The sequence below is a fragment of the Erithacus rubecula genome (assembly GCF_903797595.1).
Source record: "Erithacus rubecula genome assembly, chromosome: 8".
Taxonomy (NCBI): domain Eukaryota; kingdom Metazoa; phylum Chordata; class Aves; order Passeriformes; family Muscicapidae; genus Erithacus; species Erithacus rubecula.
This window is the reverse complement of record NC_136659.1, coordinates 11,750,856-11,775,828: the sequence shown is the minus strand read 5'-3', so window position 1 is coordinate 11,775,828 and position 24,973 is coordinate 11,750,856. Positions and strand designations below refer to the sequence as shown.

General features: G+C 40.8%; 2 protein-coding genes across 7 annotated transcripts in view; one reads left to right on the top strand and one right to left on the bottom strand.

Annotated features, from left to right (window-relative positions):
* Positions 1–11,890, bottom strand: part of CARF (calcium responsive transcription factor) — a 31,839-nt gene extending 19,949 nt beyond the window's left edge. For 5 of the 6 annotated variants that reach the window (XM_079311487.1, XM_079311485.1, XM_079311486.1 and 2 more), the window contains exons 1-7: positions 11,766–11,890; positions 10,048–10,305; positions 8,936–9,056; positions 6,591–6,720; positions 6,123–6,207; positions 2,357–2,546; positions 74–194 (exon numbers count right to left, since the gene is read on the bottom strand). In XM_079311487.1, the coding sequence (XP_079167613.1) occupies positions 74–194; positions 2,357–2,546; positions 6,123–6,207; positions 6,591–6,720; positions 8,936–9,056; positions 10,048–10,248 (848 nt within the window). In that variant the 5' untranslated portion in view covers positions 10,249–10,305; positions 11,766–11,890. Of the gene's footprint in view, positions 1–73; positions 195–2,356; positions 2,547–6,122; positions 6,208–6,590; positions 6,721–8,935; positions 9,057–9,879; positions 9,935–10,047; positions 10,306–11,765 lie in introns of those variants that run through there. The other variant, XM_079311490.1, reaches the window with a different exon arrangement.
* Positions 11,891–15,506: 3,616 nt separating this feature from the next.
* On the top strand, positions 15,507–23,067 carry WDR12 (WD repeat domain 12). Its single transcript, XM_079311522.1, has 13 exons — positions 15,507–15,692; positions 15,774–15,868; positions 16,752–16,846; positions 17,448–17,554; positions 18,379–18,494; positions 18,898–19,052; positions 19,693–19,738; positions 19,932–20,017; positions 20,212–20,352; positions 20,458–20,563; positions 21,174–21,306; positions 21,821–21,893; positions 22,601–23,067. Exons 1-13 carry the CDS (start codon positions 15,652–15,654, stop codon positions 22,676–22,678), a joined length of 1,272 nt encoding a protein of 423 aa, XP_079167648.1. The 5' UTR covers positions 15,507–15,651; the 3' UTR covers positions 22,679–23,067.
* Positions 23,068–24,973: the final 1,906 nt, after the last annotated feature.

The window sequence follows — 24,973 nt, the reverse complement described above, 5'->3', positions numbered from 1 at the left end:
CTGTCATGGCTCACAGAAAGAATGCTTTCTTTGGATGCTCAGTCACTCTTTCAGCTTTATAGATAATTCTTACCTTGCTGGACAAGTGGCTTTGTACAGCTGGCCAGAGGTGCTTTCCTGCTCACCAGCTTTTTTGGGCTGAAATCCTTTCCTCCTTGGCCCATACTGGCATTCCATTACAATGGCTCTGCTTCCTGGAAGCAGAAAGTAATGCACTCTGTTCAATCATCGAATTCATTAGAGAAAAATACTGACTACAGAAAAGATGAGAGTTCTGAAATAGTTAATTTCATTTGCCATCAGACTCTTCAGAAGGCAAAACCCTCAGGTATAGCAAGCAAATACAATGCAAATGCTTCTCTCCCAGCATGTAAGAGCACAGAGCACTTTAAACCATTTCTCAAACTTTATACACCTCACAGCACTCCTAAACTTATGTGAAGGCAAAATTTTGGACTTTGCCCTGGCAAGTACTAACAGTTTACAAGATGAGAAGTTTTGCAAGCTACCAAAGGAACACAATACTGGTAATAATAACAATAATAGTAAAAAAAAGCAGAATCCCCAAAACAACGGAGAAGATCTCCAGCAGAAATCAAAAGGTTTGATGGTTTTGGCTGGGATACAGTTAACTTTCTTCAGAGTAGCCAATGTAAGCTGTGTTTTGGATTTGTCTGGAAACAGTGCTGATAACAGAGCGATGTTTAGTTACTGCAGAGCAGAGCTTACACAGAGTCAAGGTCTTTTCTGCCTCTCACCCCAACTCACTAAAGAGGAGGCTGAGGGACACAAGGGAGGGGACACAGCTGGGACAGCAGACCCAAAATGACCAAAGTAATGTTCCATACCATATGGCACCATGTGCAGCATACAGAGCTGTGGAATGCAGGAGGAAGTGGGGGGGGGGGGCATTCACAGTTAAGAGTATTTGTCTTTCCAGGTAACCATTACAAATGATGGTGTCCTGCTGTCCTGGGGATGGGAAGTTGTGAATGAATTCCTTCCTTTGCTTTGCCTGTGTGTGTGGATTTTCCTTTATCTTTTAAACAGTTTCTATCTCAGCTCATGAGTTTTCTCACTTTTACCTTTCTGATTCTCTCCCCCATCCCACCAGGGGAATGAGTGGGCAGCTCTGTGGTGATTTCCAGCTGGGGCCAAACCACGACACAAGGTCAGCAGCCATTTCCAGCCTCCTGGCTTAAATCAACACTTCAGACCATGCTGTCCCATAACAGCTCAAGAAATCTTAACTGCTAAATAACACAGTTTCATCACAGCACATCCACACAAAACAGGCTCAAACAAATACTGCTTTGCTCTGAACTCGAATTAAGTGACTTCTTCCAGTCAGACCTCTAACAAAAGAGATTGACAAAGCATTAAAGTGGTCAAGAAAGAAATGTCTTCCATGTCACATTTATTTATCTCTTATTTATGGTTCATGTACTCTAGTATGCAGGCCAGGAGCTGCCTATGCCACAAGTGATACACCCAGAAACTTCTCAAGTATTATAACAGCAACATAATCTGCTTCCACAAGATACCGAAATGGTCTAGATGAAACTATAGATGTCTCATACACATGTTGGAGAAAAAAATGGGTAAGTTGTTGTCATTTTATTCTTAGTTTTCTTTTATCTCATGGTTTATGGCTGAAGCTTTAAAACTGCTGCTAACATTTCCCTTTTTCAGTAACTTCTAGGGAAAAAAAGAAGAAAACCCCCCCAAACATAATGTACATTCCTGTCACTCATTTTTATGTGTGGCCCATCCATTTTATATCCAAATTAAACTCTTGGTAATTTCACATATGTACTGCATGAGCTAAATATGCAATTACCGAGACATGAAGTCTGTATACACATTTCAAAAAGAACCCTGAACGACAAAAGTCTCTGTGCTGATGTCTGTTGATGTTTATCTTGCTTGTTTTTTTTGAATTTTGAATTTATTTATTACTTTAATGTTTGCAGTTTAAGTAGTTTATTGCCTCTTGTGGAACAAACTCTTCTAAAGATCTTCAAGTTAGGCAAGAATAATTGAACAAGTTCTTACCCTTATGAGAACTTTCATGCCCTAACAGAGCAGATGGGACCTCCACCTAAAGACCTCATCACAAGAACCCCCATCAAATGGTACTTAGCTAATCTCTAAAGGACAAAAGGAAACAATCACAGCAAAACATAAAAAAGGAAACAAGCTCCTTCAGATTCTCACAGCGGTGTGCAAGCTGCTCCTTTTTTAATGTTTGTGTCTAGACCTTATCAAAACTAAGGAACAACATAAAGATTCTTCTTCACGGCCAGCTGGGAGGTGACGTTGAAATTTTGGAAGCAGTTATTAAAATAATAGTTACCTGCATTGACAAAGGGGATCCCATCATATGGGACATACTGAGATTTCCACATCAGCCGTGTGGCGGGTTTGGCTGGGCTCGGGGACTGGCGCGTGCCCCAGACACTCTGTGTTTGCTGCTTGTGGAGTGTGAGAACGCTCTCCAACTCTGCCTCGCTCGCGCAATAGCCGCGGTACGAGTCCCCAATTCTCTGCGTGGAAAGGACGGGAAACAACAGCGTTAGTCACCCGTCCCACTGCTGGACATCACACAAGAAAACAAAAGCAGGCAGGGGCTACAGCAGGTGAGAACATAGGCCCAGATTTTTGGCATTCCATGGTTTTTGTCCCCACAGTAGTATCCTCATAAGGAGATTTATCATAGATCTAATGGAAGAGCAGTCCCCACTGAGGTCAGGAGTTTGTCAGCCATTCAAGACCCTAAGAATACCAAGAACCCCTGAAAAGGTTACAGTCCCTGCCAACTCCTGATTTCCAGAGGACAACTTCACTCCTGTGGTTTACCCCAACACACTACAGTAGCAGCCACTGATTAGACAAATTAGTATTAGATGAAGTTTTTCACTTGACTGCCACAGAGAATCTCTGAATCACTAATAATTGTCTCTGCAAACATGCAGCACTGAGCTGGAGCAGAATGCACCTGCCCATACCACCAGTAATTGTCTCACCTACTTAGTGCACCAACTTTGAACTCAAAGTCTCATACAGCATCCTTCCCAATCTTCAAGGCATTCTTGACTCTCAGCCTTAAACAGAAACATACTATACCAGATTTGCCATGTGCAATCTGATGATGGTTTCAATGAACTCTGCTAATATCTGGGCAACTCCACAAAAACTGCACATAACTTGACTCCAAATATTTATCCAGCCACTCATTGCCATCACAGTGGGTTCAGTGCTGGCCTGCAAAGCCCAGATAGCAAGCAACAAGATTACTGGGACAGAGAAGAACTTCTCATCCAAATGGTGGAATGCAGCTCAGGATCAGGCTGGCCAACCAGCAGTAGCAGCCACAGTAGTCTGCCAGCTTAGTCTTAAAGTACATCTATGGGACAAACACATGGTGTATGAGTACTAAGGTCTGATAGATTAGTTTTGCCACCTTCAGAGACAGAACAGCCAGATGTTTAAATAATACTGACAGCAAGACAGCAACAGTGTCCTTCCAAGGTATCACACAGATACCTTAGCAACAAGGGCTTAAAACCTGCCTCACACTCATCTAAGAGACATTATAGAAATTATAAATAAGACTTCTGAAATAAACTTGATCTGAAAAATCAGGAGAAGCAAAGTAGCCTGAGAAGTACCAGAACTTCCTTCTTTCCAGAAATCTGAGAAGCTGCCTTGCAGAAGAGAGATTACAGCACCACTGCACATAACAAATACTGCAAAACCAGCTGGGGTTTTTTTCCCCATATCTTATCCTCATCTCTAAAAACAGGTCAATGACCTTATTCTAGAGAGATGAGAAGACTGATAAAACTGTTGTGTCAGTAAAGTAGCAAAAATAGTTAAGGCACTTTGTCCTATTCTGCCTTTACTTTTGCACAAGTTAAATAATTTTCCCTAAATTGGTGGAAGGGGAGGAGAATGAGAAGAAAACCACATAGCACATAAGACCCCTGCTTTCTACAGGCTTCCCAAGTAGGGAAAAAAATGGGCAAACAAGACCTACCTTCTCTAGAGTAATAAACTAACTTAACTCTGTATATTTAATTAATGCAGCTTTCAACTACATTTTATTTCAGTAGGCTGATACATGCAGGAAATGCATTCTGATCAGACTGAAAACTAAATATAAATTATTGAAAGCAATTGTTTTCAAATTAACATTGTAACAATGTAATTACCTTGAAGTAATCACACTCTCTCCAAGGTCCAAGCCAAAAACTTAAGTGATTCCTTCTTTCTCCCCAGCCCTTGCCTCAGCAAAGTACATAAAAGTTACCCTAAAATACACACACCAAGGCTGTGGTTTCCTTGAGAAAACTCACAGCAGCAGGGTACCAGAGGCACTTTGCAGTCCAGACTCAGCAAGTGTAAGCTCAACATTTCAAGGCAGTCAGCTTTTACTGCTCTGTGTTTGCCCACAGTACCAACTGCCAAAGGAGTCACTGTCCTTTGGAATGCAGTGGCTTCACCTGCTGTCATCTTGTGTGAGTCACAGAGACCACAACACTGTTTTAAGCTTGTTTCAATCCTGGCAGACAACTGAAAGAGTGGAGTTGTGAGCTTACACATCTAACAGCATCTTTCCAAACTGGATCTCCGAATTCCAGTAGGATCCTTCAATTGTGTTACTAGTAACAAAACATTTTGACACCTGAAAGACAAATGACACCTCAAAACCCCAGTTTCTCTAGTCTGTGCCCAAAAAAAGGCACAATACTACCCAGCACTCTCCTGTGGATCAGGGTGGATTAATGCATACAGACAACAGTTCTGCTGAACAGCAGAGGGAGATGTTTGTGTCCTCAGAACACATTCAAATAGACACTATTTATATTTCCTTTTCTTTAAAAATAAGAACTTCTCTATAAATGCTGCTGTGAATTTTAGACAGAGCAGGTGAAATTTCTTGTCATAGAGAGACAAAGCAGATAAGTCCTCTGATAATATGATACCAATAACATATGATTCAGATAAGCCATTCAGATGTTAAGACAGGAAAGAATGTACCATAAAGTGCTAAAAACACAGTGAACCTTATGAACTAACTGATTCTACAAAAATTGTATCTCCACCATGGAGGAATTTGTGCCATTAATTTTCTGACTTCTTAACATTTATATGGACATAAGAGTGGATGTAAGAGTGGTACCATTTGTGCTAAATAAATGGCATAACACAAAAGGAATAGACGGATATACTTAATTTAAGAATTCTTTCTAAGCAGATACAGAAAGAAATTAAATTTCTAGATCCCTCAAACTGCAGCTTCTAGTTATCAGTGGCCAAGTCAGTAGGAAAAAAAAAAAAAGTGGTAGAGATATCTAAAGAGATTAGGCATCTATAGAATATGAGCTTTCCTTTCAAAAAACATTAAGAGAAAGTAAAATAAACATCTATCAGGAAGAGTCTAGAAGCAGGGGGAAGGGGTAGCTGATATCTCAAGAACTTCCCATCTCCCCTCCCTTCCTGTAAAGAGATTTATGATGCATTCTAGCTGCTGATAGCATCCTAGTCACCAGGACAGTTCTGCAAATATCTAACAATATGCAAAAAAGGAAGAGTTCTGTTTAGTTCAAAAGACATCACAGAACATAAAAACAGATGATTTTTTAACAAAAGAGTAACCTAACTTGCTGGGACAAAAAAAAAGTCGTCAGCGACATTCCTAAAATAGGAATCCTTAGTAAAATATTGATATTTGGGTGCATTAAGCTCAGACTTGACACTGGCCAATCACATGGATTTTGATTGCTATGTGGTAACACAAACCACATGAACAGTTGCAGAAGTCAGCAAATTTTGCACTGTTGGTCAACAGCAAATGCCTCTTCCCAGCACTACAAGGTATCAGGTTTTCAGCAGCACTTCTTTTACTTTAGGAGCTGTTGATGGCCAATTATTCTAAAATTCTCAAAATAGAAAGGAATTTCACAGCACTTTATGTGTTTAACTGTGCTAACAGTACCAGTGCTATATACCAGGAAGCTTGAACATTTCTACAGCTATGAATTACTCCTTTCAAGGAATAGGGACACTATCTCAGAGCTGGATGATAAAACATTAGGTCAGAATTCTCTGTGGCCCACCTCACAGTTCCTGAGACGGCGCGCCCATGCAGGTGTATTCAGTGGCAATGGCTGAAGAGGGATGGGAAAAGAATCTTCCACTACCCTGAAAAAAAATCATAGAAGTCTATATAGACATTCAGAAAAGCAACAGCTTAGTCTAAACTACAGGCAAGATCAAATCAATGTATTATGTATAACCCTACAGCATATGATCAAACTATGGATATTTTACCAATATGCCTTAAAAACCTGTGGTTCATTTTCTTCATAGTCTTTTTCATTGTTAAAATAATTTACAGTGAATAAAAGTATTAAAAAACCCCACTGGTTTCTACATGCAAGTCCTTCAAGCATTCAGTACACTGAGTGGGTTCATAACCTCTGTTCCAATTTTGTGACAGCCATTGCAAAAACAAACTGTAAGAATAAAAGGTAGTGCCAACAATGGGTCAAAGTCATTTTTCATCCCTTTAACCCCTGACCTACCTCGTGCTTGGTTTTTTAGATATGGTGAGAGATGCCTGTGGATGTAGAATGTAACTGCTTGCACTGTCTGATATAGAAGCCACCACCACAGTCTGCAGGTTCCCATCACCACACTTCTCTTCTGAAATATCTTTACAAAAAAACCCAGCAGCCTCTTGGTTAATAACTGAATGTAGAATGGGGAAAAACAAGCTATGATTAAACTCTGTGTGTTGTTAAAGCAAGTCTTTTGACATAGGAAAGAAGATTTATAAAAGAAGTTAGAAAAGAAGGTAGCCTAATAGTTGTGAATCAGTCCTCAAACTCCCAGCACACATATTAAGATACACTTGATACAAGCTGCTTATATTTCATGACTTTGGTAATTGTGCTACTGCTTATGAATCCTTCCACAACAAGGCAAATAATCAGAACAACTTGCAAATTACTCTGCTTCCAGGAACCCATATAGGATTACACAAGTATTTTGTTCAGCTGCAAGTCACATACTAGTTGCTTTTAAAACAAGGAAAAAATGAGGCAATGATACTGCTTTGTACTTAGAAAAGAACACTTAAACAAGAAAAACAGGCCTCTTGTAATTGAATCTGACATGCTGTTAGAACAAATGTTTTAGCCTTTCTTGGTAATGGGGAGAAATCTACAAGCCAAAAATTGCTCTTAGATTGAAGTCTGTGTGTACAGTTAAACAAAAACATAATGGAAAACTGTGAAAGCAGACATTCAATATTTTGGTCTCAACATAAACACACGAAGTCTCTTTAGATGAGGGATTTTTGCCCTTCAGTTATGAAAGCTTCTTTTCCTCATCCAGGGAGAGTGGTAAGCTATTGACACACTAGAGAAATGGATCCACACAAAGCTCCATAAGAAGATTCCTAAGTGTGCACTTGGATTAACACCACTCTGGCTCAAAGCACTGGTTCCTCCTACAGAGATGTGCCCTTAAGACACTACAGACACTACAGGCAGTAGAGCAGGCTACTCTCAAGTCTGCACCATTCCATGCATAACCACCTATGTGCAGACAAGTGAAACTCAGGAACTGATAGGCCATTCTCCTCCACAGTAAACTGCTGACAAATCTCCCCAACTGTCTATTAATGACCAAATCAGTACAATTCTTTTACACAGAGTCTCTAGAAAAAAACAAAACAAAACAAAAAACCCCCACAAATGACACCTGTAGCACTGCTGTAGAACATGTATTCAAATACTATGACATCAAGCCCCATGTTGAATGAATAATGGAAATGCAAAATTACTATTTAGTATTATAACTTAGTGCTTACAAAGAGTAGCAGTAACTATTTTGTAACTAAAGGCTCCCAGTCAGCTTTGAAGTAATGGAAGATTCTGCTGTAACCAAACCTGGTCTTACCTCTGCTAAAGCTGGAGAGGAAGGTTGAGCATTAGGGTAGGAACAAGTCTTTAAATGCAAGGTCAGAAAACCATATTGAACCCTAAGTGAAAAGGGCTAAATCACGGTTTGAATTCCAAATCTTTCTTCTATCCACCCAGCACCAGGACTCTATTCTTACTCTGAGCTATCATTCCACAGGAATACTTAACCAGTGCTCAAATCTTGATAATTTTATAGAGAGAATGAAAAAACAGTTTAAAAAACATTTGAGAGTTTAACAAAATGTGACCACCTCATTCTCAGCCTCACTCTGTGAATGCAAACTAGATTGCAGATAAATAATCAATGCTTTCAGATTTCAGTATGTCCATTTTCTAGAGAGAATGGATAATGTCCATTTTCTAGAGAAAAACTTAAAATTTGCACTTCTAGTTGTGTATCTCAGCACCTGCTTAAAATCTGACAACTAACACATTCCAATGAATGGAAAGTTACATCCCATTTTCCTTGACTGGAAATTGAATTTCTATGTGATTCATTCCTGGCTTCACAGAAAATGCATCATCACCAGTGATCTCTGGAACAGAAGATTTAATGTTCTTCCCAGCCTGTCTGCACTACAGGAATTAACTACTTCATTCACAATGAAGTAAACAAATACTGAAAATTTGAAGCTGATAGTACAGCTGAGAGCACAAATATCCTTATAAGGGAAATAAAGCAAGAAAGAACTCTGCTTGGTATGTCAATCTACCCATCACATACCCTTCAGAAAGGAGGCATAATAGCTCTCATAAGCTTTCATAAGGCTTTTGCCCAGCAGAAAATCTGGTGTGTGAGGCACCAGACAGACAATCAGAAAGCAGATTCAGTACGTAATTTGTCTTATAACTGACTAAGCAAAGGAAATAAGGTGCTTAAAAATGGAGGATGAGCTTAGTCACAGGAGCACAAACTCTCAAGTCCCACAGGTTAAACTCACCCTGCGAGCTGGTCACATCCAGAAGCTGACCTGGAGGGATAATCACTTGGGTCACTCCTGGCTGGGCAGAAGGAATGACATGCAGCACCTGTCCATTTTCTGACTGGCTGGCAACAATCATCTGTAAGGCAGACACACACAAGCATGAATGGCTCTAGTTTGTATGGTGATCATGCAGCATGACTGGGTTTGATTATTACCAGAATAAGGAAATATTTTGCTTAGAGTTAGGACCTGTCTATTTACTTGACTTTACATAATAAGAAAATTGTCTTTTTTTCGTCACTTTCTAAAAATTACTTTCCCCTTTTAAAATAGGCCTTTAATTAAGGAAATAAAAAAATCCCACTACTTTACCTGATTCTACAATGAATGACACATTTATTTGAAACAGACAACTCTGTTATTAAAACTATCAAACACCTGAAAGCCATTCATAGTTGGATTCACTGTAACTCCATTAATGGACTAGCAGAACTAATAATAACATTAAAATTGTGACCTTTACTTCTAAGAAATTGACCTCCATGGGCAGCATTTCATGCAAAAGCAAAGAGAAGAAAAGCTCCAGGGCTTAAAAAAAACCAATACAAATTAAATTACCATGATTCTGAAAAACTTGAACAACTATATTTACTCATAATTACAAAGGACTCTGGGTGAGAGAGTTATCTTTTTTACAAAATAGATGTTAGAAATTACAAAGCAGCATTTTAAGAAAATTAATTGAGGACTGGGTGAAAGGTGAGACACAATGACTTAGCTTACAGCTAATGTTCTGATTCCACCAAAAAAACACAGAGAGATTCATCCAGGGAATACACAGAAAGCAGCAGCAGTAGAAATACAAGACCCTGTCACACTACAGCATCCCGGCTGGATACTAACAAAACACATTTGTTGTTTAATAGAATTAGTAAGGGCTGCAGACAGGATTTGCCTACCTGAAGAAGGGCAACTGGAGCATGAACTGTACCACTGAAAAGCTCCACCTTGTTGCTAGAGATAAAGTCGGAATCAGCTGCTGCTACACCAAACCACCACCTAAGAGAGCTCTTCAAAGAGCTCCCTGACCTGCGAGCACAGCCCCAGCCGTGTGCAGACACACTTACCATGGGCGCACCAGCCCCTCCCAGGGGCTGCAGCTCGCACAGGGGCTGCCTGGGCTGCTCTGCCAGGTGGAACTCCTCTGCTGAGTGCGACCGCGGCCGCGCCGGCACGGCCGATGCTGGAGGACTGCCCGAGAGGGAACCTGTGATGGGCAGGGCTGGGGGAGAGTGGCTCTGGCCAAACAATGGATCCCTGGAATCCATGCACGTTAGTTGCTTTCACAGAGGAAAAACAGTAAAATGTACTTTGAGTAGCAACTTCTAGGAAGAAAAAAACAAAACAAAACAAGAGAAAAGAACATTTAAAACCAGTGTGCTATACTGCATACTCAGAGGAGCTCTTGTCCTTCTGGATCAAGAGACTAACACTAGCAGTTCCACTTTTGTTTTCTATTTCCATGCTGAAAAAGTATTCATACTCCTGCTTCCTAGAACAAAGTCTCTCTACTAAGGCAAAAGAAAATCTCTTTTGCTTAAAATCTGCTTCCCAAAACCACTTTAAAACATCTTAAGTCTGCCCAGAAACCGAGAAGACTAACACTAAAATCAAAAATGTAAAATATTCACCAACTTGATTTGACTTCAGAAGAAATCCTAGATACTATTCCACTTGGCATTTCTATAAATGTACTTAGCTATGAAGAAAAAAAATCTCTACACACTTTTAAAATTGTTTATCCCAGAAGAAACACAAGCAACACAGCCTCTAATTCAAGGCCATGAATCAGATTCTCAAAATATTTTAAAAATAGTGTATCTTCATCAAGTCTGCAGAACTGAAGTCTTAAGAGTACATCCCATTTTCATTATATTTAAGTGTGTAGGTACAAATACTTGAAACTCTGACAAGACAAACATTAAGCATGCAAAAATAATGGAAAAATAGGCAGTCCTTAAGTACAATAGCATGTCAAGCTGTCATTTGGCCAATGAAAGAAGGGCGGCAATTTGTTGTACCTCTTGCAGCAACTGCACAAACAACTCTGCTGTTTTTGTGACAAAAATTAATCCACTACAAATCAAAGAATGAGGAAAAATATTTCTAAATTTTATATAAAAACCAGAACTTATCTAAACAAACTCATCAAAAATACTGCAGGTATAAATCTTCTTTGCTGAAACTGCCTACTGTGAACTACAACAAAAAAGCAGCAACAAACACATGGCACGTGTTGTTTTAAAGACATTGTGCAGAGACCACAAGCACAAGTAAATCACTATTTGAATGACATTTTATGTTAGAAGAACATTCTGCAAAAGAGCATTCATGCACAGAAACCCCCTCAAATAAGATCTGGCAATATCTGATAAAAAATACATGCAAGACTCCTTTCCCTCAATAAATACACAGGTGTCCTGTGTCCCTGGACTCTTCTATTTGTCACATTTAGTCACTAAGCAATGCCACCACATTTTCACCTGTTCTGAACCTCTCCTACTCCAATGCATGTCATAAAGTATTCTTTTTTTAAAGGGCTAACAAAATAAAACTTTAGCAGGACATCATTATTAAAGGTTGTCATTACATGTAACATCTGGATATTCATCAGTTCAAAATTGAATGGCACAGGACTCCAAAGGGAAGGATTTACATTCCTAAAAGACAAGATGTATTACTCTAAAGGCAAGAAAAAAACCTGCTTTGATGAAACAGCATATTTTGAACTCATCAGAGTGGATGTAAAGGAAGCATCTACAAGGACAAAGCATCCATACCTCACCTGAAAAACCACCTGACCATTTGTTTCGGACTCTCCTGTACCATTACAGCTGCCTATGAACAAATGGTTAGATCCTTCCATAGCAGTATCATGGTCAGCTCCACTTTGTTCCATTACAAGGTGACCTGAAAAGGTTATAAAAGTTCATTTTAGCCTCTTGACTGAGATTTGAGCAAGCGTTGTCTTTAGGTCTTACAAATTGCCTACTTACCACTATCACTCACTGCAGAAAAATTTCAGTGTGTTGCTCCAGTACAGCTAAGCCTTTTATATGAGACAATTTGCTTGATTTGTCATTGCATACACAGATACAAAACACGCATACACCCTCCCACCATTTTCATCTGAATATGTCCAAAAGCACTGAACCAACAACCACACACAACTAGAGAACACTTGATATTTAAGCACATGCCAGCAGTGCTTTATAAATACATTAGTCACCTTCTTCCATTATCACCAGACAGAATTTGCATTATGCAACTCTGTCATGCAGGCATCTTGAAGTAAATAGATTGGTTTTAATGGCTTATAAGACAGCATCTAAGTGAAATAAAATTACTATTTTTAGTCTACAGTGGTACGCTTTCAGCAGGAAAAAAGCACCAGATACGTAAAACAAAATTTGGCATTAATCACGTGGTAGAAGACAAAAAACCAGAGCTCCCAGCATTTCATAGATCCATCTCCTATCCCAAAGAAAGCTTCAAGATACTCAGTTGCCCATTACAAACCTTCAAACAGACAGGTAATATTGAACAGTGAATTGTCACATGTACAGGATAAAGCTCTCATGCACACCCTTTAAAGCAGCAACTACTCCCAAACACTCACAAGCAACAGGACAAAATGAAAATTAACTTGGCCCCTACCTAGCAAGAGTACATATATAAGACTACAGGCAAAACATACCCAACTGAATAGAAGAAAACTCCTGTAGTTTGGGTTAAGGAGGGAGAAGGGGAGTCACGATTTTTCCCTTCAGTATTTATTTTAAAGGCAAGCTGCATTATATTAGCACATGACTCCTACCAGCTGTATCTTCTTCACCACACCACGCAAGTAAATTCCTCAAGATGGACCCTCTTAGCTGTGGTATTTCAACTGTTTACAGCTTTTGTAAGGAGACTGCAACAGGCCAGAGAGTAACTTCAAAAGAACTGTACAACTCTTAAAGCACAGACTTATTCTGCTTTGCAAAGGTATAAAGGACACAGACAAAGTAAATCCACATCTCCTTGGCTTTTGAAGCTGAACAAAGCATCCTGCTGATACAAACAACATTGAGAAGTTAAGCTGCTCATATACTCAATATATTAATACTTTAATCTAAAGCAGATTTATTTTTCCATTCAATTTTCAAGTGATGACACTCCAGACCAAGTTCCAAAGGAAGTTACCTCATGTTTTCCAAATATTTTTGAGCTTTGGACCTGAGAACAATTATAAGATGTTTCAGTTACAATGTCTGAAGCATCTTAGCAGCAATTAAAAAAAAAAGCAAACCCAGAAAACTAGATTTCATCACCACTCAACAATTTCCTCTCAGTTCAAAGATGTAAAGAAGAGATGGCAGTTTTGCAAAAGCAGCACATTCAGTTCTTTGAGATAAACTGAGTTTGTTCCAGAGATACTGATGAAATGTATTCTGAACATGGTGGAAGGACACAAGGACAGCTCATGGGGACCAATGACCCAGACAGCCCAATATCCTCTATCTAACAAAGCTCAGGGGAAAAAAATGCAGCAGTAGGCTAAACAGTAATACTTATGCAGCAGCCCAGAAATACTTACCTAAGTTATATATTTGTGTTTAAAATAAGCCCCGTGGTACAGTTTTGCCCCATGATTTTATCCAATCACTGTTGTAACCCAGGCAAAGCACTGGCACAAACATCACTTGGAAAATCAACTTCATGGTTTAACCATCCAGGTTTCATTAACCTAAGTGCTTGTGTGCAACCACAAACAAAGATTATTATTTTTTTGTCTTAAAGAAATATGCTTCTGCAGAGGTGTACAAGTATATACACAGTTAATAGATCTTATGGTTGTATAAATATTGCTGACCAATTCCCCACACAGGAGAGTTAAATCCTGTATGTTTATGCAAATGTAGAGATATTTTGTCATGAATGTGTAAGTAACACTTAAGTATCTCTTCATAAACATTAAGTGAGCACCACAGAAATTCCCACTGTAACACCACTGTATCACACATTTAACAGTCAGCTGAAGGAGAAATGGGGAAGTTTGGTGTTAGTGTACAATGGGAACAAGAGCTGCATCCCCAAAGACACAGGCAGCTCCCTATGCCTCAGCTTTAGCCTTAACACAACTCCACCCCACCACCTCATAGGCTGCCTCCCGAGTCCAGCACTCCAGGGCCATCTCCAACACACGGGTTAGTGTGTTCCAACGCCACCGGTCTATTTCCTCCACCCTGCTTCCATCTGGGAAACGCTTTTCTCAAATAAATGGAATCGAGGGCCATTGTTGTCCTTGTTTCACTTCTACAAAGACAGCAAGCAGCCAGAGAAACCGCTAGCACAGGCAAACACGACAACCATCATGAGCACTGCATGCAGGGTGTTGGTTATACTTAACACAAAATACAGACAGTTGAATGGCTCACCATCAATCGCTTCTGGGGTTTCTGCAAAATGTTGCAGAGGTTTTATAGGAAAATTTCAGATAACTGCATAGCTTACAGCAATCCAAATAGGCTGTCTGAAAAAGCTCCCTCTAAGGGCACTTCCCAACAACTATTCAGAGAGGCACAAATTCACAAACTGAATTACAGTAAAACATAGCAGGGAGAAAATTAGGACATACTGATACTCCCCAGTAAAGAAGTTACAATTAACTTTGTCAACTTGTACCAGGGTTGAGATTTAGCATTATCTCTGTCACGGAAGATGAGGCAGATTATATTAAGAATACACAGAAGATCTGGGGACTCACACTTAAAAGGTTCCTCAAGTCAGTTTTTTTGTAGACAACACCAGTAACTGGAAAATGCACCTGTGTCAATTTCGCTGACAAACAACGCTAAGTCTTTGAGGTATGCTTAAGAAACAGATGCGATTTCAGAGTCTCACGAAACAGCAAACACTCCACACCCGCCCGCTCCAACAAGCGGAGCCTCCGAAACCCGAGCCCGCTCCAGGAAACCCCAGCCGGTCCCCAGAGGCACGAAGGACTGTCAAAAAGGTGCGGGGGAAAAAAAAATTTACGCACAACGCCAAGCACACAGCACGTCCTCACACAAGCAGCGTTCTCCCAAAGCATCAAACTCACTTACAGCCTCTTTTAAAGTCCACCGCGCGTTGGTTTATTACTCCTAGTAGGCAGTTTATTGTGGGTGTGTCGCTCGACACGCAGAGAAACACAACCCGAGTGACTCCAAGCGGAGACCACCACTCCAGAGACCCCGGGCGCCACACGGGGCGCTGCCCGGCCCGGCACGGGAGCCGCTCCGCACCTGCCGGGGACCCGCACCGCGGCCCCGCGCCGCAGCCCTCAGCAGCGCGGACGGCGCCTCAGCCCGCGCCCGCCGCGCCCCGCGGCACCGCAGCCCCGCGGCGGAAGGCGCCGGCCGGGCCCCGTCGCGGCGGCCCGGGGGAGATGCCCGGAGGAGGCGCGTTACTCCACCTGGGCTCGGCTCCCGCAGCCCCGCCGCCATGCGCGCCTCCGCTCCGCGCACGCGCGCCCGCCCTCAGCGCGGAGCGGGGCGGGGGCGCGCGGGGGGCGCCGGGAAGGCGGCGGCGCGCGGCCTCTCGGGAGCGCGGCGGGCGCGCGGCACGCGGGCGGTGCGCGGTCCCGCGGGGGCTCGGCCCGGGCGCGCCGCGACACGTGCTCGGTGCCGGCAGCGGCGGCAGCAGCGATGGCGCAGCTCACGGCGCGGTTCCGCACCGAGAACCGCAGGTGAGCGGCCTCCCCTCCCGGGCCGGGGGTGGGTCCGGGAGAGGGTGACGCGGAGGCGGTAACGGAGCGCTGTGCCCGCAGGTTCGCCGTGGAGGATGTGCCCTTCTCGGTGCCCGCGACCTCCGAGACCCCCGACCTCAGCCAGCTCATCAACAAGCTGCTGGCGGCAGCGCACGGTAGGTGCGGCGGGGCGGCCCCGGAGCCCTCGTGTGGCCGGCCGGCCCTGCCCCCGCTGGGTCTGAAACGCTGCTGGGCAGCCCCGGGGAAAGGGACCGAAGGCCACAGGCCGGGCTGCCACACATGGCAGTGGGAGTGTTGCCCAAAACCAGGCTCGAGAACTAATGAAACCAGAGGTGTGGTGTTTATAACAGCCTTTGAAAAAACCTCAGCTATTCTGTCAGTGCTGAAATGGGCCGACTGACTTGAAAGCTTAACTTGTCTATGTTGTTGGAAAATCCCATTTTCTATGAGAAACTGGGCCAGTGGTATTATACCTTGCTTCTTGAAATTCTACAAATTGCTTTTGACCCATGACATTGCAAACAAATCTTGAACAGAAAGCTAGTGCTGTGCCTCTGCCAAAATGCAGAGCCTTTGTCATTTATGCCATTACAAAGGGAGAAATACGAACCAAAAATCCTTAGGATTTTCCTGCTGCTGCCAGAAATGCAGGGCTCTAGCTGGTGGTAACAAGTGGCAAGATCCATACAGAACAGTCAGGAAGCACCGCTGGGATTTGATCACACATAGTTACAGAGAAATCAAAATAAGAGGCAAACAACTCTTTGAACCCCAACAGCAAATTTTCCTTCCTCTTGACTTAAATCCTGTGGAAGTAATGGGCTGCCCACTTAAAACTGGAAAAAGAAACTAATTGGTTGGGTTTTTTATTCTTGTTGTCATTTGTGTTGGGGTTTTGGGGGGTTGTTTATCATGTTTGGGTCTTTTTTAAACTCTTCCTGGCTCCATTTTTCTGGACCAGTCACAAAGTGATGCCATTCTTGATGGTATCAAATGAATAGTGACACCTGAACATTGGTTTTTTCCACTTTGTTTCAGAGGATCACAAGTATGTGGAATTTGACTTCCTTATCAATGGCCAGTTCTTGCGATTGCCGCTGGTCACACACATGGAAATGGAAAATATTTCCACAGTAAGTCATACTCAGTGTCTTCCCTTCTTGGACAGTAGAACAGACTTAGCCAATTTACTTCAATCTGATTTAGATACTACACTGTCAGCTGGGTTGATTTCCTTGCTCAGTTTCATTTATTTTCTGACTTTGCCAGGAGAATTCCCTATATTTTTAAATCCATTTTGAATGGCAGTGCTTAGAGACTCCAGAAAGAGCAGTGCAAGGAATGTTACCTACTGTGTTGTCCATGTATAGCTCAGAGGGGAAATTCTTCTCTTACTCAGTTCATCCTTAATACATTTTTGTCTCTTATGGTGGGGGATAATGGGGATGTTTTAATATTACCTCTTGAATATGTTGTGAAGTGTTTAAGACACCGGCTTTGTATTAGTAAATATAGAAGAAAAGGAATGTAGGAAGAGTGAAATCACTTGCTTTCGCTTCCAGCTGTTAGTAGTAATTTGATAAAAAATATGAAAAGCAATGTAATTCACACTTTTTTTCTAAATACTTCGGTTCTACTGGTGTGGTGAAGGACTTGGATACCAAGACCTTTGCTCAATAAAATTGTATATTTGTGCCACACTTCACTAAATAAGTATTTTGTCTGTGAGCTCAGGAAGAAGTGGTGGAAATAGAGTATGTGGAGAAATACATGGCCCCTCAGCCAGAAGAATGCATCTTCCATGATGACTGGATCAGTTCTGTTCAAGCCACTGAAGAATGGTACTACACCAAGCCAATTCTAAGTTTTGTCTTGCTTATTCATGTTCCTCCATGGTATCAAACAGAGCAGCAGTATTCTCTTTTTTGTAATCCCTTGGGTAGTTTTTTTCCCTCTTTAGTTTGTTGGTTTTTTTTTTTTTTAACCTGGCAAGTCAGTCAACTACTTGCTTTTTTAACCAGTTCACTGGTTTCACTGACATGTTACTACACGATAGTGACTTTAACACAGGTAGAAAACAGCTAGAGACTGAAATTGAGATACAAAGGAATGAAACAAATGCTGTTTAGTATCCTTTTTCTCAAAGGAAAGCAAGTTTTCCTCATCTCTTTTTTGCTTAGGCCCTTGACTTCCAATGTGACACCTGTTAGCAACAAGAGAATAGCATACCTTTCTGCAGAGATTTTACCAAAAAAAGCTAAAGAGGCATAATTGCCTTTTTCTACTGTATTTTCACTTTCATTTTCCAATCAACTAGGTAATGTTCATATTTTAAACAGGGATTTGAAAATGCTTTGGGAACCTCTGGCAACATACTAAAAATTAAGATTTGAATTATATAAATTGTATAAGGGATCTTAAGTGCCATCAGCCAGGACATGCAGTACTCTCACTGCTTGTCTTTCTAGCCTGTACTCTTGGCCTCCCAATTGCAAGGCTTTAATGAAGCTTAGCTCTGTAGCAAAAATATATTTTTTCCTCTTTCAAACTATTTCTTTCAGACCATTTACTGTGCTAATAGTTTTCCAAGTTTAGGGTTGAGGCTTAATTTCATTAAAACATCTGTTGGTCTTAAATACAATGTTTCCAATGCTGTACCTTACAGGATATTAACTGGCTGCTACGATCAGACTGCTCGGATCTGGTCTGTGGAAGGAAAATCCATCATGACAGTAGCTGGGCACACAGAGGTAGTGAAGGATGTGGCGTGGGTGAAGCAAGGTCAGTACATATAGCAGGGGAAGAGTAGTAGTTTGATGTACTGGGGGAGAAACATTAGCATTCCTTAACTATGAATATTTAATTATCTCAATGTAATTATTTCAATCTCTGTCTGTGGTGTAAGAAATAAAGTCATGGTGTGCATAAAATAGTCATTTGACAATAATAAATATAGTTACTTTAAGATGATTGTTGTATATCCACCTTGCAGTCTTCATTAGCAAATACTGGTGTATATGTAGTTACATTGATTGTATATTAATTGTACTTGCAAGGTAACATGATGTAAACTGAACCACATATGAGTTTCTGTCTATCTGCTGTTTCTCCCAGGATTAGAATAGTTATTACAAAGACTTTGAAAAGCTGAGTTGGGTGTGAGTGTAACTTTTTTGTTCCTCAGATAGTTTATCATGCCTGTTACTCAGTGCTTCCATGGACCAGACTGTCCTGCTCTGGGAATGGAATGTGGAGAAGAACAAAGTGAAAGCCCTTCACTGCTGCAGGGGACACGCTGGCAGTGTCGAGTCTGTGGCTGTTGATTGTACGAGAACCAAAGTGAGTGACTTCTGGAAAGAATCCTTTCTGTTTTGGGATTTAGCAGCCTGCACCTCAAAAATCCTGATTTCTCCTTCCATGGGTATTCACCATCATGATTTTATGGCACACGATTTTCCAATTTTGTTATAAGTGGTGGTTATTGAGAATTAGGAATGTTACATCAGTACTAAGCCATAGAATCACTAAATCATTAGTTTAGAAAACAAGTTAATTTTTAAAGTGTACTTTAAATGCATGAGAATTTTGTGCTGTTTTCAAATTTGAACTAAATTTTCATGGTGGTTTTGGTGGGAAAAACATTTCCAGAGTTCTTGGAATAAGCAGGTGGAAAAGAGGTTCTTTCCCTTCACCCAGGAATTCAACAGTTACGAGCAGTCTCCCACCAAAGGTGGAGTCGTTGCTTCCAGCTTCACTCAATATCAGATAGGTTAAAGTCAAATTTCTTGGTGCTGAAGGGAATAGGTATTTTGTAGATATTTTTCCTACAAAGAAAGTAAAAAGAATAATTTGATGTATGCCAAACATTTTTGGGGGGAATTTTAGGGGCCCAGCACTGTTATTTGTGTGTTATAACCCATTGGTTATTTTCCAAGGTCTATGCGGATCAACATTTAACAAAATGTTTCTGTTCATACAGTTCTGCAGTGGATCCTGGGATAAGATGTTAAAGATCTGGTCTGCAGGTAAGATGCAAATTTGTAATGCTGTACATCACTATGCTGAGTTACTGGTTAGGTTAATGATACAATTTCAGATCCTGTTATCACCTGCATGGTGATTGTAGGCACCGTAAATATGGGAATTTGCTTAATTATTTACATGGAGATGGGAACTAAAAAAACCCTGTAGCTCAAGTCTGCCTCTCTTTTGTCCCAGTACCTACAGATGAAGAGGATGAAATGGAAGAAGCAGCAAACAGACCACGGAAAAAGCAGAAAACTGAACAGCTGGGATTAACAAGGGTAACATGAGCTCTGGGTTTGATCAGGATTTTTCTTTAGAAGTGTAGCCCCAAAAAATAATTTCTCTTTGCTAAAGGTGACTTTAAAGCTTCTGCTGGTATGTCTCAGACTTTTAATAATAATCAGACTTTTTTATTTGTTGAAATAATAGATTTTTTTAATAACTTATTCAATCTGTCACTATTAAATTTTAGACTCCCCTGGCAACCCTCTCTGGCCACACAGAAGCCATCTCCTCTGTGCTGTGGTCAGATGCTGAAGAAATTTGCAGTGCATCATGGGACCACACTATTAAACTCTGGGATGCTGAGACTGGAGATCTCAAATCAACTTTGGTGAGATCATTATACTCTAGCTGTAGGTTCAGCTGAAGTCCAACTCAAAGAAAAAACTGTATAAAATATTAGCTGTATTAAAATTATTACTTTCTTTACTGACAGACAGGAAACAAAGTGTTTAATTCTGTGTCCTACTCACCCCTGTGTCGACGTCTTGCATCAGGGAGCACTGACAGACACATCAGGCTGTGGGATCCTCGCAGCAAAGGTGAGCTTAAACCTGCACAGTCTCAAGGATGTTCTTCAAAATCAGAACTTTGTCCTGTCAAGAAACATTTCACAAACTTTTCTGGTCCCTCTATTTGAAACCAGTTCATTTGGGGACTTTTATTAAAGTTCCAACCCTCCTGTCCTGGGCAGGGACTCCTTCCACCAGAGCAGATTGCTCAGAGCCCCACCCAACCTGGTCTTGAACACATATTTCTTGTAGGCTCTGTTCAGGTACTGGAAGGCCACAAGTAGTAAATAAAATTTACTTGTTTAACTTCTGTAAATCTAATTCAACGTCTACTAGGATGTTATATGTTGTTAATGAAAGCTTTTTTTTTTTGTTTGCTTTAAAGAAAAAAAATCTTTGAAAAGGAAGTTTAGTAACAGGAAAATACATTTTAAGGGGTTTTAGGTTAGTTTCTCTTTTGTTCAGTTAGGTTTGTTTCTTTGGGTTTTTTCCTTCCCCAGAACTTGTGTGGCTTACATTTTTGTTCACTTTAAATAAAGTTCAATTAACACTTAACTTACATTCACACTGCTTTTCTACACATCTTCAAAGTGCTGGTTTCAGCATCTGCTGACATCTGTTTTTTCCTCTTTCTATTCAGATGGCTCCTTGGTTCTCCTGTCTCTGACTTCTCACACAGGCTGGGTGACATCTGTGAAGTGGTCACCTACCCACGAGCATCAGCTGATCTCTGGTTCTCTGGACAACATTGTGAAGCTTTGGGACACAAGGAGGTAAAATAAGCCTATATTTGTTGCTGTTCAAAGGCATGTAAGCTTACAGGGTGAGCTACCCATCATGAATAGCAGAAGCTGTCAGAGACATTCAGTGGAAACACCTGTGGCATTTGTCAAAACCTTCTAGGTTTTGGAAGTCAACCATAGAATAAAAGGGAGAAAAATACTTGTAGTCTACCACAGGGCTGAAAAACATGCTGTTGAGCAGCATCTACACATGGAAGAAGGAAGCTATCATAAATTCTTCCTAACAACTGATTGAATTTCAGTCTTGAAGATGTTTACAAGCAGATGAAAAATGTTGCTGCTTTTCTCTCTGGGAATGGAGGAGAGGCTAATATTAATGTGATTGGCTCTGGGGAAAGCAGAGGAAGTATCACAGATGGTCAATGTCTGAACTTTCTCTCAGTGTTTTAACTGCCTGGTCACATCTGTTTGATTGGGATAGCATTTCTCCCTGGGACCAGTTGTTTGTGATTGCTCACGTAACTTCAAACCTGTTTTTCACTAGTTGCAAAGCTCCTCTGTATGACTTGGCAGCTCATGAAGACAAGGTTTTGTGTGTGGACTGGACAGAAGCAGGGGTAAGAATCTGAAGAGCAAGTTACTTGATTTATACACATGGTGTTTAGGAAAAAAGCTAAAAGCAGTCATGGGCTGTTACTTCCTTATGCTTAAAGCCAGAAGAGAACAGGCAGTTGTAGTTGTGTTTGATGTTTGGGTGGTGGTGTCACAGGCACTGCAGCATATCCCCACACTCTGCAAAAGGGAATGGTGGGAGCAGAAGCTCTGTGGCTTTAACTGAGCATTATAGTGATATTGCAAACAAGGAGGGGTGAGAACAGCACTGCACCTTTCTCAGCAAACACATGTTCCAAGGTAGTCTTCTGCTATTGGGACTAAAGCAGCAGCATGAAGTAAAGCCGGGGCGTGGCAGATGGGGGAAACTGTATAATCCTTTAAAGCAAGCTGTTCTGCTACTGTAGGAGTGCACACATACTTGAAATTACCAAAAACCCTCATTCTGTGAATGTTCCAAGATGCTCAGTGTGGCTCCTGTTCACTGTAAAAGTCAGGAAAAGCTTTGGCGACTTTCCTGCAGAACTTCTACAATTTTAAGAGGATCGTAAGAGACAAAGTTGCTTCTGCACTTTGATTCCAGGTTTTAGTCATGCATTAACAGTTCATTATTCATTACTACCTTTTATAAAGGAAAGAAAAATTGAGTCCTTAACTCTTGTGCACTTATTTTGCTTAGTTCTGATATTAATCAGTTTTCTTCTCTCATCAGTTGTTACTGAGTGGAGGAGCAGACAACAAACTGTATTGCTACAGATACCCAGCTACAGCCTCTGATGTTGGGGCATGAAGGTCAACAGCCAGAAGACTTTTTAAAAACAAATATTTTTGCATAAGTTGCTCTGTGTTAGCATCTCTACACAATCAACTTCCAAAGAAAGGAGGAATTTGTTGCCCATAGAGCTGTTCCTGGGTTTGTATTGGTAACCCATATCCGTACTTGTCACAGAAAAATAGCAAAGCCCAAATGGGATTCATATGAAACCAATCCAAGGTCATTTCCCCCCTTTTTGATGACTTTGAATTAACATCTTTTTAAATTACTATTTGTATAGCCCTTTTAATAAGAAGTAAACTCTTTGCTGATGCTTACAGAAAAACTACTCACTGACTAAATTATTTTTTTGAGTTTACCTGCTTTCCATTGGAAAAAAAAAAATAAAGCTTTTATCAACAGTTCATTGGTTTAGTGTGTCATTTCAGATAAAAATGAGATTTCAGTGTGGCTGTTGGCAGTTCTTATGATTTGGTCCTTAATTAAGAACCCAGGCTTCTTTCTAGGATGAAGACTTGGTATGTGTGCAGTGTAAACTGCATGATATAGAGGGACTTGACAGCTGTACTGGCAGATGAAATTCCATATTTTAGTAGCTCATAAATTAGGGCTGTAGATAATAAGAATGCCAGTCATGTACCACAGTACTTGTGGTACTTGTTGCAGTACTACTAATGTGCTGTCTTGGTCCTCAAAGCAGATATGTAAAAAAAAAATGGTAGATCACACAGAGAAGGCAGAAGTAGAAGTAATTTGTTCTTAGAAAGAATAGAAAAAGATGCAATAGCTTTTAGATTGATAGAGCTCTGGTGAAAATGGCAAAGGACAGGAATTATCTCTGATCTCTTTGCTCTGCAAGTAAAGTACTGCAACTAACAACTTCCATGCCTGTGTCTAAAGACTCATGAATGCAAGGTAAATAACATTAACATGGTTCTCTTGCCTTCCCAGGAAGATCTACAAAACACTTTTTAAAAAGATCATGTCACTTAAAGTGTCAGTTTATCTTAGACTAATACTTAGACTTAAGAAAACCCAGCTGGCATTAGTTGTTTTAGTTTCAAACAGTGAATCCATCAGATCTACTATCACTTGTAATAAATACACAGAATGTATCTAGGAGGGTAGGTTTTGATTGACCACAGTGAAAAGCAGGAGCATTTTTATACCCTACTCTTGTCTGGAAAAGTACTGTGGCAAAAGAACAGACAAAGAAGGAACTAAGTAAACCATAATAACATGCAGTGATGGCTGTGTAAGTACAACATATTTTTGGAACATATCTGTATTACCACCATCCATAAATTATCCTGAAACCAATACTTTTTGCATTTGGCTGACAGTTCTTTGGATAATGTGTAATCTTAAATAAAATGTTTTAATAAAACTTTCGAACATGGAGTCCTTCCATTTAAAATAATCATGTGAAATTACCATGGTCAACATGAGTTGATTTTAAAACTGCAGAAAAACTGAGTCAAAAGACATGGTAATCCAGAATTAAGGTGCTGATGGTGACTTTACTCACAAAAATACTTTTTTCCTCCACTAAAGACCATTTCTCCATGTTCCTAGTGCCCTAGTAGCATAACACAAAAATAATTTTTATGCACTAATTGCCAATTTTGCTTAAAGTGATACTACAAGTGAGGGGAATAAAAACAATAATCAGCTACTGCAAGACTGACCTACATTTGTTTTTTTTTTAATTATGGGAGCTAGGGATTGGTTTGTTTTTGAGAGGCCCTGTAGTTCTATTTCTGTCTTTTCATTCTGCACTGACACCTGGCATAAACTGCCCCCCCAGCATGTGTGCTGCCTCTAAACACAGTTCAAACACCTCCATGCACTAAAACACATTAAAAGCATTAATTCAAGGCAAGGGTTCACCTGCTTGGTTCCTGGTTTAGGGTCACACTTGGATTTTCTGTTCATGTGTTTCCTTTCACCCAGCTGGTTCTTTCAGCTTTCTTCTTGCTTTGAGAATTTTGTCTTTGCTTCTGGATGGATGCCATCCCTTCCCTAGAGCCAGCCCTGGCAGAGCCCTGTTTTTCTCTCTTGTTGGCATTTGGTTAATTTTCTGAATCTCAGTCTTCTCTCAACTGGGAGATTGAATTAAAAGCAAGGGAAGGGGGAAGGAAACTATTCCAGTGGCACACAACCTGAATGGGTGTGTGTGGATAATGTGAATATGTGAGTTTGGGCCAGCAATGGACATCTCCAGCCAGTGCTGCTCTGCCTGTCCCTTTCAACCTACATTCCAACACCCGGGGTGAGGTTTGGCCTCAGTGAAGATAAACTTCCTGAAGT

Coding starts and splice junctions, on each gene's coding strand:
- WDR12 (XM_079311522.1), top strand. CDS start 15,652: ATGGCGCAGCTCACGGCGCGGTTCCGCACCGAGAACCGCAG. Junction 18,495..18,897: donor TGTGGCGTGGGTGAAGCAAG/GTCAGTACATAT, acceptor TTTGTTCCTCAG/ATAGTTTATCATGCCTGTTA. Junction 20,018..20,211: donor AACAGCTGGGATTAACAAGG/GTAACATGAGCT, acceptor ATTAAATTTTAG/ACTCCCCTGGCAACCCTCTC.